Genomic DNA, 21,155 nt, shown 5'->3' with positions numbered 1-21,155 from the left:
CGCATTTCACAATGTGAAAGGTTTTGGTGAATCCCTGGCTTGAGTTTTTCGGGTGTTGTTACCCTCCCGCCTTCCCTTTTGTTCTGCTAATAGAAACTGATAGCCAAGAACAAACAAGGTGCTCGGTAGCTGAACTGACTGACTGGTCGTTGGACTCCTGTCCTTCAGGATATGGACAGATGTGCTCAAACAAAGCTATTTAAACAGATGCCAGTGGCACAGATAAAAGCTGGTACAGATATATATGTGTATACATACATCGGCCTTAGAGGCAAAAAAGAAAAAAGGCTTGCTGCTCTTTTGTTTTTCTTTTTAAACCGCCCAAGAAGAAAACATGATGACAATTCTTTCTGCACATTAACTTAAAGTTGTGGTGACAGTCAAATGAGTCTCGGTTCTCTCTGTTAAATGCCACTCGTGCTGGTATTCTGTGGTGGCAGATATTCTTAAGTTTTTAAATGTTCTGGCTTTTCTTAGCTAACGCTTATTTGCGCGTGCCGAAGGTGTAAAACCCTCTGACTCCCCTGAAGATTGTGATTGTTTCCCAAGTAGTTTGTTCCCCTGGCAGCCTGATGTGGGCTGCGCCTTACACTGGCAGTCTGACTAGTTTTTCCTTCGTTCCCCACACCCCCATGCTGTCTTATGGTGCCTGGTTTCTTTTTCTGGGCAAAAGATGCACGGAGTCCGTACCGGAAATATTTCCATAGAAGTTGCTGTAGATCAAACTGTCATTCAATACAAAATGTAAGAAAATGTCACTTCCTAAACTGGTGAATATAAGTGCCCTCTGAAATGCTTTGAATTGCTTTCATCCGTTCTTTTTTTTTCTGTGAGTTTAGATATTCGTGGTAGGCTTGGTTTTGGTAGTTATTTGTCCTGCGAACACAGGAGCAAGAGTAAGGGATGCAATGTGTTCAGGCTCTGTGAACAAGAGCCGATATAGGTTTAGGAGTGGGTGTAGTGCAGTTTCTTTGCCCTTTTCTTTTCTTGCAGAGTCAAGTGAAAGCTGTGTAAGGTAATGTTAAGAAAATGGATAATGTTAAGAATGTTCCCAGTCAGCGCTGCTCAGAGCCAAGCCTGACTCTGTGCCTACTGCTCCGGGCAACTACTGGCAGTGAAAAATTATGCTTTTATCACCAGAAAGAAAAATACAAAACAACCCCAAAACTAAGCTACTTGTACTGATGCTGTTAGAAGACTGCGTTTGCCATGCAACAAAATAAGTTTGTAGTAAGAATAAGCAGAAATTGAAATGATGAGGGTATCCTTCACAAATCTATAATTGTTTATGGTAAAATTGTCAGTATATATTAGGTATGTATCACCAAACCATAGTTCAGGGATTTGATGTGCTCTGTAAATGCATCAGAGGGCAAAGGTTTGGGAACTGGATTTGACCTGAGTTTTCTGGCTCCTGTATTCAAGATGTGAGAGAGGCTAGACACTAAAGCACTGTTAAAAATTGTAAGGAGAAGGGGTCTCCTTGGGAAGCAGGGGGGATTTTTTCACTTGTTTTTCATCTATGTTAGAGATGAAGCAAAATCTTGCTTCCAGGAATCCACACTGGGGGAGATTCAAATTCTGGCCTAATCTTCTGGTTTAGGAGAACTGATACTGACTCTCTTTAGTGTTTGTCTCTACGTTTAAGTCCCGATTGATTTCTTTGTGTTCTAAAAGCCACGGAAGGAAATACAACGCCAATGATAGTTCACTATAAAGGTTTCCTTTGCAAACAGTACATCAGCTTCTCCATTATCCTGAGAATTCAGAGTCCAAAAATGCAACTACCTTTAGATTTTTTTTATCTTGCTAGAGTTCTTACCAGTTCTTCTCTGTGCCAGTGTTCTGCCAAACTGTAGTTGTTACCAGCAGATAAGCACTGAGCCTTTGTACCTGCGCTTAACCTGTCCTGTTGTATTCTTCTGGTACAGTGCCCCTGCCCTCGTCGAGGCCAAGACAGCGTGTGTCAAATCTAGGTTTCTGAGGAACACTGTGATTCGTCTTGGGCCGCTGCCTCTTTGTCCTGGGGGTTCCTTCTCCCTGAGTATTGGGTGATCTGCAAACGCTAGTGTTAGGGTTGGTGCTGTTGTTACAAATAGAAGGCAGAAAGGAGTGACAGGGAGCTGTTTTCTGCCTCACTGTCAAATAAAGAAGTCCTTTATAAAATGAGGGAAAAAAGAATTTGTAATTTGGACTGCGTGCTCCTGTGTTTTTCTTTTTTCTTTTTTTTTTTAAATTTTTTCAAACCTAGGGGCACAATTGGGAAATATTGAGTCCAAGATATGCATGTTGTAACATGAGATAACATGTTATTGAGATAACAACATGTAATCACAATTTCTATTTACATTATTATTAAATAATCAGAGACAGTGAACCATCTGCATGCTTGATTAGGAAATAGAACTGCTTAAAACTTGACAATTTTCTTAAAAGCTGTTAGTCACAGAAGTAAAGCACTAGAGCATAGGAAACTACCGGGATGGTAGGGAAAACATCAGTTGTGGGATCAAGTAGCCCTGAATTCAATCCCCTGAATTCCAGATGGACTGCAGAGGAAGGAAGTTCCTAGACTTGCACAAAATACTAACCTCTAACTGCTTCAAAGTGGTTTTTGGTCTTTGTTCTGTGTAAAGAAACAAAACTAAAGGTATGTTCTGCCTTAGGATACCGAAATATTTAGAGGTACAGCAGAGAAGCATCTGTCCGCTGCATGCGGCTAATATTTGCCAATATTGATCTAGCATCCATCTCTGTTATTCTTTAACTTTAGTCCAAGGTTCAAAGTTTACGTTTTGTTTAAAAACTGATTTCACAGGGAGGTTGTGTCCTCTAGCTAATCGAGTTGCGATAGAGGTCTGTAGAATAAAAAATAGAGTTTACCACCACTTGGAGGACAACTCTGAAGCCCATAGAGAAAAGCTCTGTGAGTACCTATCCACAAACGCAGCAGTACGCAGTGAGCCTGAAAAAGCCACAAAATGGAGAAAGTCATAAGCCCAAATTAGCAGAACAAGCAGAAGCCCCAGGCTTGTCCCACCTATTTCTGCACAGAAGTGATGAAAATGAAGTTGTGTTTATAACTTGGGCAATTGCACCTGTGCTAGCTTAAGCTAGCAAGACTAGATAGTAATAAACTGGAAACCAGAGCACAAATGTTATGTTCGTATCTTTGCGTGTTACTGTGATGTTGATACCCAAGTTATTTGCACTAGTTTGAGGCAGTGGTTATTGCTCACTTTGCTTTTCAAATGTGCGTTACAGCTGTATTTCTTGTTAGCTGAGAGGGAATGCATTCAGCTCTCCACAGGATCAAGCTCACTGTGTTCGAGTCATAGAACCACAGACTCACAGAACGGTTTGGGTTGGGAGGGACCTTAAAGCCCACCCAGTGCCACCCCCTGCCCTGGGCAGGGACACCTCCCACCAGCCCAGGTTGCTCCAAGCGCCGTCTAACCTGGCCTTGAACCCCTCCAGGGATGGGGCAGCCACAGCTTCTCTGGGCACCCTGGGCCGGGGGCTCACCCCCCTCACACCAAAGAATTTCTTCCTGAGATCTCATCTCAATCTCCCCTCTTCCAGTTCGAAGCTGTTACCCTTGTCCTAACACTACAGTGGCAAAAGTCTTCAGCTTCCTGAATGTTCAGACCTGCAGACTCACCGAGGGTCTGTCTCTGTTCAGGTGTTGGAGCTGGACCCGCATCCCCGGGGGGGCTGGACTTAGCCCCTGCGAAATCCAGACACTAGTGAGGTGGCTTTTGCTTTTCTCTTTGCTTTCATTGTATAAGTTACTAGATGCGATAGAAGTGGTAGATGTTTCAGTCAGCTTCTAGGTTATTAGCATTGTGGCAAATTAGTAGAACATTTGAAAACATTTAAATTTGAAAAAATGAGCTACTGGCATAAAATTTTAAAGTGCTTGCATTGTTATACACTACTAATAGAGAATTATCAAAGAGGAAAATGCACTGAAATTTAAACTTCAAAACTTGTATTAATAAGGCTGAGATATGACAGGATAAAAGATAAGATTTGTGTATATATGTAATGAATATATCTTGAGTTTATATTATATTGCACTTTAAACTTAAGAGTCTAGTCTGTCAAATTAACGGAACGCCCACAGCAAACAGCAGAAAATAAGTTGGGTGAAAATAGCAGATGTATTTCAGCAAGAATAAATTGAATTTGAACAAGGCTCCCAATCAAAAGCTGGGAAAAATAATCAACAGTAATCGTCAAGAGACTATTTATCTTTGTGATCCTTGTATTGGAGATGTTTGAACCAGGAGTGTTTCCTGTTGGGTTGCCATAGCAGACCCTGGGTGCCTTTCTCATGATCCTATTATGTAGGAATGTAAATGGTAGTGGGTTTTCTGTAGACTCAGCCCTGGAATGAGAGAGAAACATGAAATTCAGCTTGTCATTCAGCAGGATTTGAAACACTGAAGATTGCTGAAGCAGGGAAGAGGTTGGCTTTGAGAAGAGGGCATGGACCAGAATTTTTGTAAAGGCATTTCAGCCTTTTGTCTTTGCCAGTAGGTTTTCAATGCCCGAATACTCATTAAATCTAGTTATAACTAAGTCTTCAACAATAACTGTCGTTCTCACATGCACAATTGCTCTGCTATGTTATCCCTACCTAATTAATGTCGTAATGTATGGAATGAATTTGTGGGCGTTAGCATATACCAGCTGCAAGGTGTCTCTGCCCTGCCGTGCTGCGGGGTGGGTGAAGTGCAGCCGAGCACCAGGCACGGAGAGTCCATGTGATGGTGGCAGTGGGTGCCTGATGCTGTCGTGGCACCCCTGTGTCCTTTTTTCTGTAGCTACGTCCTGGGAGCGTTTTTGCACCAGAATTGCCGTAGGGCAGAGTTGATGGACTTGCTGCTCCGTTTGTCGGCAGTGACATAAATGTGACTGTACCTCTTGTCAGTTCTGTTTCCCCTGGGCTGGGTCCCCAAGCGCTGCTCGGGCTGGTTCTCGCGTGAGGGAGCCGGCTCCAGAGGCCGTTGGCATCAGGCTGTATGGCCGTGGGCCTGCGGTCAGCCCTTGTCTGAGAGAGCGTGTGTGGGGCACGGGCTGGTGTCAGGGCCCCTGCTGACATCCGCCTGGGGTGGGAGGGAGTGTGGCTCCGACAGCCTTCCAGATGGGAAGCCATGGCGGGAGAAGGAAACCAGAGACCTCTGCACTGTCTACACAGAGACAGCAACCAGCGAAGAGGCGTCTAAGGAACGCCGGGGCAGTGTCTGTTAGACAAAGACGCGACCGGTTCAAAGCAAAAGGAGATGCTCCTTCACACTGAAAATGGTCACAGCCACTGAGCTCAAGCAGCTGTAAATACGAGAATTTCCCATGACATCAGAAACTAGGTCTTTAAAAATATATATAAATTATATTGCTATTTATGTACAAAAAACCCCGAGAAGCCATCACCTCTGTAGGAGGTCCTGGAGCTGCATGTCACTCATGTTTGAAAGATGCTTGTCCAGCTGCGCCTTCAATTTGATCTGGTATCGCTGTTCTCATTAGTGACAGGCAGCTTAAAAAAAGAAAGGGAATTAGTTTGGATAACGCAGGATTTTTTTCCCTTGGCAGGAGTAGGAAATGTCAGGGTAGGGAGCAACCAAGTTTCAGGGCTGGCAGGAGGAGTGTGTTCGCTGGTGACACAGTTCCTGCAGCGTCCCCTGTGGGTGGCTGCAGGGCTGTGTGGATACATAGGGGTTGCTTTGGGATTTAATACATTCGCATGGTTTCTCTTTTTCTTTGTTTGCTTGTTTCTCGAGGGCACCACAACCTTAGTAGCCATGTACAAACAGCACGTAGCAGGGATTTGCATGGACATTCTGTAACACCTTGGAACGCTACCTTGCCACAACTTATTTTTAATTTCCAATTAGAAAGACCAATGGAATCATGTGGGGTGTTTTTTGTGGGTGGGGTTGGTGGTTTTTTTTTTTTGTTTTTTGAAACCTATGGGATGTAAGTGTGCTAAACTTTAATACACAAGTAGGTATCACTGGAAGAGACGTGTGTGGAGGTGTTTTTTGTTTGTTTTTACACTTTTGTTGTAAAGAGTGCTGGCTAATTGTATGTTTCAGCATTACCCAGTTTGTGACTTTCCAGTCCAGCGCTGTTTGCTGGTGTAAAGGAGTGCATTACGGGTAGAGCTGCGTCAGTTCCAGCGCAGGGACGCTGCGATATCAGCCAACAGAATGACTTTGGAGCTGGCTCCAGCTGCTCTGGCTTAGGGAGAGGTGGTGGCTTGGGGAAAGGGGAGGAGATGGGCAGCCCTTTCAGAACCCAGCGCCCAAGGGAGCAAAATGCAGACAGGCACAAATAAAGCTTAGACAAAGTAAATTAGTTGCTGCTCTGTGGTGTTGATGCAGCTGGACAGCAGAGAGACCGGTGTGTTAATTACCAGAGCAGACTAAGTCGTGCTGCAATGGCAAGTGGAGATGATGTGCCACAACGTCAACCCTGCACAGGAATAACTCGGTTGCAAAGGTGAACAGGCTGAGCCGGCCAGGGGAGTGGGCTCTTGGAGAGGCCATAGGCAGCACCAGTGCGCTCCTAGTGACCTTGGTCCTAACAGGCATTCTCCTCCCTTGGGAGCTGAGCAGCGGTTCTGATGGCAGCGTGTCTCCGGGTCCTGTGAAGAGGTTTCTCTGGTGGCTGGTCGCCCTGGCCACCCTTCGCCTCTTCCAGTTCCTGCACGACTGGGCACTTGCTGCAGCGGATGCTGAGGGGGAGTGATGGTGCACCCTTTTTTTTTTTTCCCCCCTTCCTTTTTTCTTCAGCAAATTGCAGCTGAAGGTAGCTGCAGAGTCTGCTCCAGGACCCTTTGTGTGTACTAGTGCAAGGCAGATCAGTGTCGCGTGTGAAGCTCCAAAGCAAGGAGGCAGCTTGTTGCGTACACACTGGTTCTATATTTAAGACTAACAGACAATTTAGTCCATCTGCAGCTCTCTTAAGCACTGATATTAGCTGAGGAGCAACGCGCTGCGTTCCTGAAGTGAGCTCTTGCGTCAAAACATACTTGCGGTGGTTTTCTTTTTTTGGTTAGGTTTGGGCTTTTTATGTGGGTTTGCTTTTGTTGCTGTTGGGTTTTGCTTTCTGTGTAGCTGTTTTTTGGGTTTCTCTTTTGTAAGTTAGGTATTTACACTGATTAACAGAAAAGGTAACCTTGGTTCCATTGCTGTTCATAAGAAGTTCTTATTAGTACTACAATGTCGGAATTCTAACAGTGAAAATCAAAACAAACCTACCAGCGCCCAGACTGGCATTGTTAAACTGAACTTTGAGTTTGTTGCAAGTAGGGTATGTTGTTGGTAGTACATACATCATTGTGGGCTGCAGAGAATTCTGCTCTAAACATAGAAAATATGCAATAAAAATGACAGAAAATTCACACACATTCCAGGTATGGCTTAAACAGGAAAAGCTCATAAGTGTGCTGCTTTGGATAATTCCGGAACAGAACTTCTCATGGAAGTGTGCACTACAGGTTTTGTATTGTACATGATGCTGGAACAGGAGATACAAAAATTGCACCTCTCCAACTTCTTATTGGTATTTTATCTAAGGACACTCCTTTAGAGAACACCGCATAACCACTAACCTCGTACCAACTGGTCAGATCCTTACAAAGTTCCCTTGAAGGGTGCCTTCTGAAGGTGGCCGTGCGGCAGTGACCACCAGCCACTGGAGGCTTTTCTCAGGGACACGTTCCGATCTGGCTGGAACATCAGGCACGGTACCGTTTCATGGACACGGGGAGGGTCAGCGGGGAAAACCTGGGAACCACTTTTACAGGAGCTGAACTATGTGGATGGTGTGTTTGGTCACGGAAAAATAAATGTGTTATGGATGTGACTGCACGTGGGCTCCCCCCACCCCCAGGTTCTGACAGCCTTCCTGCAAATTGTGACCTTAAGGCTTTTTTTTTTTTTTTTTTTTTACAAAACAAAACAAAGCTTCAGTTAGACAAAAAATATATTTGAAGTATAAAATGCTGTAGCTTCCATAGTTCTTTATTAAATATTTAATTAAGTTGCATCATTTCATTACAACAACTTCATTTTGTCACATTGAGCTTTTGCTGTCAGGAAAACAAGCTACACTTTCTTTCATTGCTCCTCAGAAAATAAATGGAAAAAATGACTTTTGCCCATAAACAAATCCTTTCCCCACAGCGTATCAAATCCAACCACGGTTTAAAGCTGTATTAATTGTGAAAATGAGCATTACTTGCAAGTAGTACTTTTAAAATAAAGTTTAAGGTAGTTTAGTATAATTTTGAATAGCCTTCTAGTATGAGGTGATTTTTAAAAAAGTAATTATTAAACAGTGTGAATTTAAGCTGGAATGTTCGACGCTTTTGCATGTTTGGAAATACTAATAATCTCACTCTTAAATTTGATTTAAAATGTATGTTTACAAACATAGACACAGCAACATTGTATTCTGGTGGTTTCCATTTGGGTTTTGAGAATCGTAACCTCTTCCCTCTGGCGTGGTGGGGACAGACGGCCCACCAGCCTCTTCCAAGCCAATAGAATGGATTAAAGTATAAAAACGCCACGCAATTTAAGTATAAAAATGTGAATGCCTACTGTGTATATTATTACAGCTATGTATTAAAAAAATTAAGAGGGGAAACCCCCCCCCACAGGTTTATGTGAAAATAATACAGAAAAGGGAAACCCCCCAGCATGTAAGCAGAGGAGCAGATGGTTGGAAGCGTGCAGCGGCAGACGCGACGTGGCGCGGCTTGTGCTGGGGGTGTCTCACAGGGCTCTAGGTGGTGTGGGACGTTAATATGGTTAGGTTCCCGTTTCATGGGTTTCCCACGCATTGCAAATGTGCCCTGCTGCTTAGTGCAACATCCGAACCGATGGGTGAAGACTGTAGGGCTTTTTCTTTGTTGGTGTAATTTTACCTACAAAAGGAAACGTTTTTATTTATTAAAAAGATAAGAAAATCAATGCATTAAGATGTCCAATCTGGTAACTGATGTGTTTTATACATACTGATAATTAGCCCTTGCAATGACATGGGTATGATCGCTTATTTTTAACTCTTAAATCTGCAGTCTAAGGCTCTGGCTCCCCAGTGCTCACAGTTGCCGGCCCCTTACTGTGGTGTACGTGCTCCCCCAAAGCACCGGGACTGCATTACCGGGGGCTGCTGCAGTCGGGATTCCCAGCCGCACAGGGCTGAGCGGGTGGCACCGTCGCTGTGTCCCTCGGGTGTGGGACAGGCGCTGGCTGCCTGGGCAGCTGCCACAGCCTCCTCTGCCCGCTTAGCAGCACACCCCTCACCCTGCACGCCAGCAGGGAACTCGCGCGGGGAGAGGGCCGCGCGAGAGAGGCAGAAAGAAGGTAAATCTTGTGGTAACGGAGGGTTGTGGGTTTGTTGTTACTTTTGGATGGACAAATGAAAGGCAGCAGTTTCCAGCAGCTGGGCTGGCCAGCAGGAGTTCATGGGACCCATAAAGGGCCCGGATCTGTAAGCCTAACGTGACCAGGAGGTGACAGCTGCAGGCCCTGCGTTCTGACTAGAATTTTTATGAATGTTTTGCATTAAGGCTTCTTGAGAGCAAACAAACAATGGTTTAGGTACCACCCTTATGATTGATTGCCATTTATTAACAAAAAAAAGTAGCTGAATAGAACCTTTTAAAATACTGTTGGGCAACTTTGCGGGGAACGGGCTGAACTGTTGTTATAGCGGTGTACGTACTGTGGTGAGACAGGCACAACGCTGTGGTACAAGACTCCCAGCGGACTGTTAGTTGCTTTGTGTTTTAGGTGTTTTTGGGTAAATGACATTTAGCTACTTCTTTTCCTAGAAAAGATTCCTCGAAACGTAGCTTCAGGAGCTCCAGAGGGATCCCTAGAATGGCAAGGCTGGATCCAGCTTAGGCTGTCAGTTACAGCACTACGGCTTTGTGTTAAGAGCCCTGAAAAAGAGAAGCCATTTCCTCCGCATCTGCTACTTGGCACAGCTAATGCCACTTACCCGCGCAGCTTATTGCAAAACTGAAGGTAATGGCCTGGCCTTTGTCATAGCATAGAGGAGCTTAACCAAAATAAGGAGCTGGCTTAACCAGTGTGTTTCCCAGGCTGGCAGGAACGGTACCTTCACCGAGCGCTGACCAAACAACAGCCACCGGGGACGACTGTGCGTGGGGCTGCAGCGATGGCAGCTTTGCAATGCAGGCCAGAGCCGTGGCTGCGGAGTCCAGGGTGCAAGAGGCACAGATAGCATTTATGTAGTTATTTATTTGCATTAATTGCAAGACAGCCAAAATAGCACTAATTTCAACCTGAGCTGTACGAGTCCGTCAGGGCACTGCGCATTGGGGCTCGCTGTCAGTGCTGCCCAAGCTCAGTCCTGACTCCTGCCATGCTGCACGCCAAGCTGCCACCCTGATGGTGTCCCTCGGGGGAGACAAGGGCTTCCTCGTAATGTTAAACTGTTGCCTAAAAATGAAAACGCTTCTCTCTAAAGTAAACAACAACAGTCCAAGTGTGTGTTAATTACAGTTCATACAGTGGAATTCACCTCTCTGTTTTAATACCTAATGAATGCTTTTGTGAGATAAGGGGATCTGAGTAGGAGTGGCTCTGAGGCCATGTTAGGCTAAGTCATTCCAAATTTTCTTCAAAGAAAAAGAATCCCAACAGCAAAAATGTCCCTTCTAGTCAGATGTTACTGCGTAATTCTAGGTGGCTGAAAGGCCTTTGATGTTGGCAAGTATTAGTAAACCTGTTTCAGACGCCAAGGGTGAGGGGAGGGAAGGGACCAAGGCAAGATCACAAGAGAAATAGAAATGGCAGATTCTTAAACTTGACCTGACCTCACCTCTGTCTCTACCTCTGCTGCACTACCCCTAGGTTACTGCCCTCCACTGTACACGAGGTCACGCCGACGCTTCACAACCAAAGCAGCCTCAGGACTCTTACAGTACCGGCACGAACAGAGCCTCCAACCACACCAAAATCCACCAGCTGAAGACAGAACGGAAGCAAGTTTTGGAGTATGACAGTTCCCTCAAAGGAGCCCACGTCACAACCAGCTGTGCTTAACACGCTGCAGGTCAGTGGAAATACCTGGATTTCCCTCATTCCTACTTCCCCCAGTGCGTCTCCGCTCAGATGCAGTCCACTCTCTCCTGTCCCAGCTCACTCAGCCAATGTAAAAGGTCAGGAAGGAATGTCAGGAACTTACTCGATAGAAAATGGATCTTGACCCGTGTTCAAATAATGGAATAACCTTCCTCACGCACCTCTTAGGGCTTCAGACTTTGTCAGCACACACCACTTGCTGAAGGCTTCTCTCCAGCAGCCCTTCCAGCTGCAGGATCACGGCTTCAAGGCTCAGCAGTGTGGCTCTTCCTTCTCGGGTGCAGCCGGCACTTGCTGGGGGGGCCGGGGAGGGGGCAAGGGCAGGGCCGAGGAAGCTGTTGGCAATGAGGTGACACTGTGCTGGCACGCGGTGTCATCCTGCGTCATAAGCATTGGGCAGCTACTTGGGGAAAGGCGTCTCTCTGGGTAAGTCTGTGGGCAAAGCTTCCCAAGCTGACAGTTACGTTGCTCAGCCACCCCCGCAGACCTCCCTGGCGGTGCTGGAACCATTTCACTTAAGTGGATCAAATGCAAATCTTTCACTTTTAATCCGTCACAAAAGAGATGCAACTCAGACATTATAGTTTAAGCATGCAACATGTCATAGGTAACAAAATTGATTAGATAGCAGTGTATATTAAATAAATCTTTGTGATTAAGTAAAAAATAAATCACAAAACCAATTGCTGAGGAACATGTCTGCAGGCTCAGCTCTACATCTGTTTGTGTTTTTTCTTTTATACATCAGCAGCAGCCAAATTCACAATTGATAGATATTGCACCAGAAAGACATGTGCAGTGAGAAAGAATATAATCACATTAATGTTTATGATAAAAAACAGATATGACTTCCATGTGTTACATAAAGTGCCTTTAGAGTTGGTGCAGTTAGAAACAAACAAAAAAACCGCTGTTATTTAGCTATCATTAGCAAACGCGTACAAACAGGAGACAAACCAGACCTGTTTTCCATAGTGCCAAATCACATCGTGCCTCCGTCGCAAACAGTCAGAGGAAAGGATAATAAAAGAATCACTATACAAAGATAACGACAGGGTTAAGCATCTTTTCCTGAAATCGTTAATGCCAACCCTACCCCAAAATGCTGTATAATACACGTAAGTATTACCAAAAATGAGGCAATTTTGTTATTGAAGATGAGATTTGGCATGCTATGTTATGATTCTCCCGTGACTTGTAGCTATTCTAGTATTTATACAAAAATGCAACATCCAGTCCGTACTTCTGGATACTGAAAAATATTTATGTGCTGAATGAAGAGAGTTGCTCTAGATACACAGCCCACGTAGAGAAAAGTTCCAACGTAGCTTTCTCCTACTTTCTTAATGGTTTGGGAACACAAGGCTCAAAATGTGCTTTGAAAAAATGACACTGGCATCAGTCTGGTACGAAATTAAGAAAAATGCTCATTTTTCCAAGTATATGATATTTAATTGGCATGAAATAAAATCTGAAAATGTCTAAATCAATTAAAAAGTAAACATGAGTTGTAATACTATACCTGTAAAATGATTAATTCCATTCATTGTCATTAGAAATTATGTAAAATGTTTATTAAGGGCTTTGCCTACAGAGGCACAACATAAATAGAGTAAGTCCTGCTGAAATGTCATCAGAGTTCGGGTTGGGCTGTGGGGAGTCGCTGGGGAACGGGCGGAGGAGCCGCCGCCGCCAGTCCAGCCGCTGGGGCCCAGGCAGCCGCACGGCCGGAGGCTCTGCCCCGTGAGCCAGCGCCGGGCGGCTGCTCCGCCAGAGTCAGCCCAGGCCGTTCCGCAAGCGCAAAGTGCAGCAGAACTTGCGTGAAGGGGGAAAAACCGACGCCGTTTTAATCCACTCCTTCAAACCCTTGAGCATTTTCAACTGCCATAAGGAGCTTCTCTCGCAAATCTTCAAAAGATTCATACAGAGGTAAGTCTAGGCGATTAAAGCTGAAATTTAGAAGGAAAAGAAACATCTAATAATCCATTGAAAAACACACATAATTTTAATGAAAGAGAAAACGTTAAATACTTTGGGTGCCTTAGCAGAGGACGGCTCTTGTTACCCAACCCGGGGCAATCTCCGGTGTCCTTTGCAAACCCGACCAGCGCTTGTGCTCCCTGCAGGCGCCTTCTCAAGCCAGCCCTGCCCGCACTGGAGTTGCCACAAATAACTCTCTGCCTCCTTTCTTTTCAGAGCTGAAAGTGGGAACTTGTTTAAGAACCGCTTAGGAAAGGAAAAGAACCCAGTGGCAGAAACCCCTCTCCGTGTTTAGCTGACTGAAAACATTTCATCTCTGTCAAAGGGCTGGTTTCCTAACGCGCAGCAAAGATGTTCTCAATTTAGGCATCCAGAAGGTTTTGAAAAGGTCCTGTAAAATCTAATACATAATTGAAACATAAAGAGGATGGACTGAAGTTTAGGTTTTTGGTGGTGGTCTTTTTTCTTTTTAAATGAAACTTTTTATTCTATAGAATTATCATTTTTATAGAAAGCTCACCATTCTGTACTAATGTTCTAAAAATTAATTTTCCTATGCAGCACAATTTAAAGTGACCTCAAAAAAGCCATGTTCTTGATCTGCAACAGATCAAGACAAAGATTTGTATTGAATTCTTTCAACGTTTGCAAATTCTATAAATTACGATTAAATTAAGTCAGCTGGACTATGACCTCCCATTTTTAGGGAATTGTCCGGGGCCTTTACGTGGCACGGCTGGCTGTGGCGATGTTCTGTTAACTCAGACTTTCTGCAGCTCCTTATACCCGCTTACTAGGACAAGGGAAAAATAAAATCATGGGAAATGAGAAAGGGAAATTGATGGTGAGAGTAAAACCTGCAGCACGGCGATACCTGAAGCAGAACCACAGCACCAAGGGGGAAAAAAAAAGAGCATCAACCCCGATCTGTACAAATTGTAGTCTTGCTTTTCCCACTCAGGGCTATCCTTCAATTTCTTAGCTTTCCAAAAGGAAAGCGGAAGAGGTGATAATTTTCTAAGAAGTATAAAAGGAGGCAATGCACAGTATTGGCCTTGCAAGGGGAGGCACTATTTTTCCTTCCGGTATGCCCTGTTACACCCCGCTAACCCCGTAAACTGTCCCTCTCGGACAGTTTATTGCTCATCTTGTATTTTTTAAAGCCTTCAGGCTGACAGAAAAGAACCGAGCCTGCTTAACATTCACAGATAAATTGCTAAAGCATAAAATGTAATTGCTCTTGCTCTTTCTTCCCTACCCCAGTTGTGGCAGGAACCACCACATGGACAACTGCTCCCATCCTGCCTCTGCCAGGACTCAGTGGCGTCACCGGACTGCTCTGGGACTGTCCTCACCTCTGACCTTTGCTTGTCACTTCCCAGGAAATTGGGTAGGGATTGTAATGTTCTCCTAATGTGAAAGGCACTGGGAACCGTGAGGTGTTTGTGGTGGGAGGGCCGGCAGCCTGAAGAGGGGATGACACTCGGTGTCACTCTGGGACTCTCCCCAGCACAGCACCCCCGCGTGCCGTGTGCTTCTCTGCTGGGATCGTGTTGCCAGTACCTTACGTGAAGGGATTCTTACCTATTCGATGTGGGAAAAGTTTTCTAGCAGAAGGGATTCATGTTACTTCCTTTTTGTCAGAGTGCCGGTCTAATTGGCCAGTGCTTAAAGCAATTAGCGGCCTACTCTGTGGCTTCAAATAGGAGAGTTAACGTTTGGTATATACGTGAGTAGCAATTGTTTCCATCGCAGTGTAAGATAAAGCGGGGAAAAGCTCTCTTGTCTCTCTAGCACACATTTTAACACAGCAGCAGTTACTAGAAGAAGAGTCCCGCCTTGGAAGGGTCACTTGGAATACAATAAAATAGCGTTAAGAGGCCTTCACCAGAAAGGCGATGATGGAAAGAGTTTATTTTGGATTAATTCACCTGCATTTCTTGCAGAACCCCTGCTAACGCAGCCTCTCACAGGCCCAGAGGAAGGCAAAGCCACGGGCTGTTCAGAAACGAAGCCGCAAGAGCAGGGGCCTGAGCGGAGCCTTGCTGCTGCCTGCAGCTTTGCGTGTCCCACCCCACAGCCGCGTGCAGCCGATCAACACGCAAAGCTGCTCGCCTCGAGTACACCCCTGCACACACAGCAGCCCCTTTTACAAAAAGCGGTATGATTTAGAGCTAAAATATGTTTGAGATAAGCACAGTCGTCAGTTTCCCCCTTTCTTGGCAGAATAAGCTCTATTATTTTATGCTTTTATGACTTACCATGTGTGAGCTCTGGGCAGTTTATCAGGACTTCCCCATTGCTCTATTGTAAACAGCTGAGGACCATTTGAACCTGGTTGAAAATGAAAATCACATGAAATATAAATTGCTGGATGCTACGGAGACTGCCTAGATAGTATTTTTAACATTAAATGTTTGCATAATTTGTAGGCTGGACTCTTCAACTGCTACGAAATACCCGGTACAAGCTCTCTCAATTAAAACTACATTAAAGCAAACAGGAAGGGGATGGTTACCGGCAAGAAAGCCTCTGCGTAGAGTATGTGTAATGCAAAAGAAGTAAGCTCAGACATTAACATTGAAAAATCAAAGTGCTTGGTTAAACAAGCATTCTCCTCTTCTTCATAGGATGTGAATAATATTATTACACAAATATTATTCCAAAATATTGTGCATAGGACATGAACATTATTCCTGTTGACAGCTGAATTTTTCCTGTGGGAGCTGGGAGAGCGTCTATATAACACCCCCGTGTACAAAACTGTACTCCTCAGTGTGCCCCCCACCTCCTCCAGTGCTCTCGGCATCCCAAAGGACAACTGGTCCCTGGGGGTCAAGGGTTGGCTGCCACTAAGTTTCCCTTGTGCCCAGGATTTTGTGTGCGTGTTGAGCAGAGGTCTGGGCATATCTGCAGGCGGCTGAAAGGGAGCTCACCGTAAAGTTCAGCAAATCCATTCATAGGCACGCGTGACGTCCCGGTGACAAACTGCAGTAACCGAATCCGCTTCTCCGCATCCATCAGCAGAACGGCCTGTGACAAACACACACAGTCACCCTCCTCTCGCTTTCGCTGCTGGAGATGGCTTTGTTACAAACCCAACCAAACCCTCAGTGAACGGTCTATATTAGACTGTAACAGACACGTAACTCTGGCAGATGCGATATAGGTCCCACTCCAGCTTTTCTCTGATTAAATAAGGAGCATCCTTGTCCCGCTGTCCCTGGGCCCCAGACACAGCTGTGGGAAGGGCGGGCACCCTGTACCCAACTGGGGGTGCAGGCACAGCGGGGGCACTGCAGTGGTGAACGTGCCTGAGGGGGGCAGAGAAACAGAGATGGCCCAAAAGCCGTGAAGGTCAGACAGAGCCCGCAAAGTTCACAGAAAATCGGGTCGGTGCTGCAGCAGCCGCCACTCGGAACCGAGCCTCTTGGGGCCGTATCACCACGGGGACCGATACAAGTACATCGTCCGGATGTGCCTCACCCCTGGTCAGGACACGGAGGCGAGACACCCAGACACAGAGTTTGAAGTGCATACACGAAGCTGTAAGATTCCAGTATTTTTAAGAAAACCAGACACCCCTTCGAAAAATCCACAGCTATTACGGGAAAAAATATTTTTGTCGTTTTTCTGGGGATGCACACTTTTCATAGAAGTATTTTACTGCATGAATAGTGCAAGACGCTTTAGATAAAACCCAGGATCCAGACTTCCCACCTTCCGTCTGCTTCTAGTAGAGTCTCTCATTTTCCAGCACACAGAGCTGGATTCCTCAGCACTTTTCATGAAGAAAAAAGATTCCGTAACGGACCCCACAAAACAACACACAAACTTTCACTTTTAGGACCAGTCAGAGAAGCCCGACAGAGGAACAGACAGAGAAGCAGTGACCAGTATTACCTTCCAGAACCACTGGATAACGGGATGATTCGGGCAGTAACCATTTTTGTAGATTGTATGTTGTCTCCAGTCGTTAACGTCGACATCGCCAAGGCCACACATGAGTAACTGCGCAGGGAGAGTGGGGATGGCAGTGAGTCACGCGAGCGCTCCCCCCGCTGCCACCCGGCCCTTCCGCCAGCCCAGCCGTGCTAACAGAAATGCAAACCTAAAGCAGAGCCTGAGCTTCTCTTCGGGAGAGTTCCCCAAAAATATTTCCTTTTCCTGGAGAACCACTGTACCCTCTAACGCACACATGCTTTGTGTGCCACCATCTTTTATGTTGTTTTGCTCAAAATATGGCTGCTATAGGCATAACGGCATCAATTCAGTAAGCTACTGACATGCTTTTATACGCACGTACTCAACCACCTCCCTGAATAATTACATTTTTTTTGTGCTTTTAGTGATCAGTAGATTTGTTAATTTGGGAGAAAAATTTCATTTCCCACTATAAGCAAAACATCTTTGTCTGCAAATTCGCTCAGGATGAGTAAGTGGCGAATGACGAGCCCAGAACACAGCGCGTCTTCTTGTGATCTGTTGGCTCTGGGTGTCAATTAAACAAACTCACCTCGAGTTCATTTTCATCAAAAATTTTAATCAGATCAATGGGAAGAAGTTCTGTGAATCCCTGAAAGAAAGCAACGCAAAATTACAGTTCTCACACCATGTAAAATTAAGTTTTTATCTAACGGGGGAATCTTTGGCTTCAGGGAACCTCAGTAAATGACAGAGAACAAAGAAGGGTTTTGAAAATGAAACACAGAGTAGCTGATGTAGGATTCCCTCATTAAAAAAATTAATCGCTAAATTATTTCAAGCTCCAATAATTTAAGCTTGAAAGAGAACGACCTTACTCTCCTAAGGGAAAGATTACATACTGTTGTATACATGTTCTTATACAAGGTAAAGCCGTACAAACACAAAAGAGAAGCATTGCAGACTGTGTGCGGTTGTGCAACGCCTCCCATCCCTTGGCGCAGACGCGGATGAATAACAAGTCTGCATTAAAACAAAATACGCGGGGGGAAAAGAAAAGCAGGGAGGGAACCTTACCTCCAGGAAAGCATTCATTTGCTTCTGAACTCGGTTCACAAACCTCCACTGGATGACCAGGCTGCAAGACACAGACAGAGAAGCGCACTCAGCAGGCGATGGCGAACGACGTGGCGGAGAGATTTCAGCCACCCTCACAGCTCTGGTTCTCATTTACAGCTTCAGGCCCCGCCCAACCGCGCTCCCGTGTCACGGAACCTGAGCAGCGTTTTACTCCTAATTTGCACGAATGGAGCCATTACAATGTTTTCTCCCCTTTGAAGAGGCACTAATTAAAACTGCCAGCAAACGTAGCTGAGTTTATTATTTTACATTCTGCTAGGCAGGGAAACAGAGGAAGCTTGAGACGAAAACTGAAGAGCCTGTGCGGATTTGGCTGGTTTTTGCCAGCAGCCAGCACTGGCGCTGCCATCACTGGCACTGCCGTCACTTGCCGACACTTGCTGACACTGCCGTCACTCACCGACACTGCCATCACTCACCAGCACTGCCATCACCGGCACTGCTGTCACTCACCGACACTGCCGTCACCAGCACAGCCGTCACTCACCAACGCTGCCATCACTGGCACTGCCATCACTCACCAACACTGCCATCGCTGGCACTGCTGTCACTCACCGACACTGCCGTCACCAGCACAGCCGTCACTCACCAACGCTGCCATCACTGGCACTGCCATCACTCACCAACACTGCCATCGCTGGCACTGCTGTCACTCACCGACACTGCCGTCACCAGCACTGCCATCCCTCACTTGCACTACCATCACTCACCGCCACTGCCATCACTGGCACTGCCATCACTCACCAGCACTGCCATCACTCACCAGCACAGCCGTCACTCACCAACACTGCCATCACCAGCACTGCTGTCACTCACTGACACTGCCACCACCAGCACTGCTGTCACTCACTTGCACTACCATCACTCACCGCCACTGCCATCACTGGCACTGCCGTCACTCAATGACACTGCGGGTTAGTCAATAACACTGCCATCACCGGCACTGCCATCGCTCACCAGCACTGCCATCACTCAATGATACTGCCATCACCCACTTGCACTGCCACCGTCGTCACTGCCATCACTGGCACTGCCATCACCCACTTGCACTGCCACCACTGTCACTGCCATCACTCACCGGCACCGCCATCACGCACTGGCACCGCCATCACTGGCACTGCCGTCACTCAGTGGCACTGCCGTCACTCACAGTACTGCCATCGCGGGCTGGTCCCCGTAACGAGCAGGAGAACGGGTCTGCTGCAATTGAACTTGGGCACTTTGAGCCGTGCTTTGGAAAAGGCTCTTTCCTTTATGTGGGTCTCAGGAAAATCAAGGAGTTAATTTTATTTACTCTATTTTTGTTCCACTATTGGCCATTGTTACGTAAGCTGAATTTCCAAAGGTGGCATTACAACACGGTGTAATGTTCAACACTTACTAGAAAATTCCTAGTGTCACCTTCTCATAACGATTAAAGAAATAACACTGATTTTTAATTAGCAGCTATTTAGTCCATTTATCTGTTTTCCTTCGTTTCTGCAATAAACATTACATACCAAACTCGTGCAAACAAAGCAGCAGATTCTCTAGCGGACACTGACTGTTGCTCATACGGATGATATCCTGGAAGTGCTACATGTGTGGGAGAACGCGTCATTTCCATGTGCAGACAGAGAGGCAAAAATAAAACGACATTTCTGACCCTTCCTGCTGTTTGGTGGTTTGTTTGGGGTTTTTTCGAAGCCTAACAACTAGACTACTTCTGCCATAAGGGAATTCTGAGGAAAAATATTTGAAAACTTTAAGTTGCATGAATCATTTCCAAATGAGAGCACACTAAAGTTATAAAAATACTGTGACTAGCCATGAAAGAATTATCTGGATGTAAACCTAACGCAATTCGGAATTTTGCCTGCGCATTTTCAAAGGGCTTTTTGTTTCTGCACTGTATGGTACGGTAGAGATAAAAGAAGTTTATGATGCCTAATATTTTGCATCTGAAAACTGAAAGAAATATATACCTGAAAAATTAAAGAGCTGACAGTGCAAATATATTACACACAAAGTAATGGAAAAAAATAATAGTCATAAAAGCAGGAACTCTTATAGTTCCACCATTACAGCCAAACCTCTGTACCACAACACTGCCGAGCAGATTCCCAAGCAAGCCCCAAGTTCTCCCCTTAGGGGAGGGCTTACACACTGGCAGAGCCCCCGGTTCTGCCCTGAGTGAAGGCCGCAATGGCCAGCAAACACGGACTTGCTCCACCAGACGCCCCGTTCCGTTCCCCAGCTCCGGCCGGGCGCTCAGGTCTCCACCCCTCCTCCAGCTCTACTCTGCCGCCCGGCAGCTCAGCAGGGACGCTAAATCCCAGGGCAGAAACTCATCCCTGCTCTGGCGACGCGCGAGGCAGAGCTGGTTCCGCTGGGCTCTGCGGCAGGGAAGTGGGCACAGCCCCTGTGGCTCCTTGCGCTCGCTGAGCACGGCCGGCAGGAGCCAGCCCTTCTCAGCCAGCAGCTTGGGCGCACAAACCTCTCCCGCACAGCAGATTCTCTTAGACAACGATTGTTCCTGATACAGATGATGTCCTTCCTCACTGTGCCTCTGCCTGCCCCTCCAGAAAAGAGTTTCCCGTCAGCTCACAGACTCCCCTCGGCAGTGTAATTCAGAGAACAGTAAAGGTTAAAATCCACACTTTCTAAGGATTAGGGTACAAACAGTGTTAACGGTAAGATTTTCCTTCAAAAGGTTCTCTGATGATTTAGCACGGCACAAACTACAGCAATTGCAGTAAGGGGAATTCTAAGACAAGTACAACTGTCACGATAAATTCCATAAATATATACATACTCAATGTACTCCCTTTTGTTTTCGTTTGTTACCATGATTTCGGACCCATTTGGCTTCAGGTCGACTTGATATGTCTGTATTTCAAAAGAGAAAAAACCAAACCAAAACACAACATTATTTTAAGACACATTTCTCACAAAATCCACTTTCCTTGAGGAGCATTTTACAAGTGAACGTCATGTTCA

At 45.8% G+C, this 21,155-nt stretch overlaps 2 protein-coding genes across 14 annotated transcripts in view; one reads left to right on the top strand and one right to left on the bottom strand.

Annotated features, from left to right (window-relative positions):
* The window catches only part of ALPK2 (alpha kinase 2), a 77,708-nt gene extending 67,727 nt beyond the window's left edge, over positions 1-9,981 (top strand). The window contains exon 14 of the mRNA XM_063320556.1: positions 9,854-9,981. The gene's annotated coding sequence lies outside the window, so the exon portion shown is untranslated. The remainder of the gene's footprint in view (positions 1-9,853) is intronic.
* The window catches only part of NEDD4L (NEDD4 like E3 ubiquitin protein ligase), a 166,923-nt gene continuing 153,766 nt past the window's right edge, over positions 7,999-21,155 (bottom strand). For 11 of the 13 annotated variants that reach the window (XM_063320557.1, XM_063320558.1, XM_063320559.1 and 8 more), the window contains 7 exons: positions 20,971-21,044; positions 18,114-18,174; positions 17,629-17,688; positions 17,016-17,123; positions 16,049-16,145; positions 15,374-15,446; positions 7,999-13,081 (listed from right to left, as the gene is read on the bottom strand). In XM_063320557.1, the coding sequence (XP_063176627.1) occupies positions 12,979-13,081; positions 15,374-15,446; positions 16,049-16,145; positions 17,016-17,123; positions 17,629-17,688; positions 18,114-18,174; positions 20,971-21,044 (576 nt within the window). In that variant the 3' untranslated portion in view covers positions 7,999-12,978. The remainder of the gene's footprint in view (positions 13,082-15,373; positions 15,447-16,048; positions 16,146-17,015; positions 17,124-17,628; positions 17,689-18,113; positions 18,175-20,970; positions 21,045-21,155) is intronic. The other 2 variants (XR_010069120.1, XR_010069121.1) reach the window with 2 other exon arrangements.

The sequence above is a fragment of the Chroicocephalus ridibundus genome, chromosome Z (assembly GCF_963924245.1).
Source record: "Chroicocephalus ridibundus chromosome Z, bChrRid1.1, whole genome shotgun sequence".
NCBI lineage: Eukaryota > Metazoa > Chordata > Aves > Charadriiformes > Laridae > Chroicocephalus > Chroicocephalus ridibundus.
The sequence above is the reverse complement of the archived record's forward strand: the minus strand, read 5'-3'. Positions and strand labels throughout refer to the sequence as shown.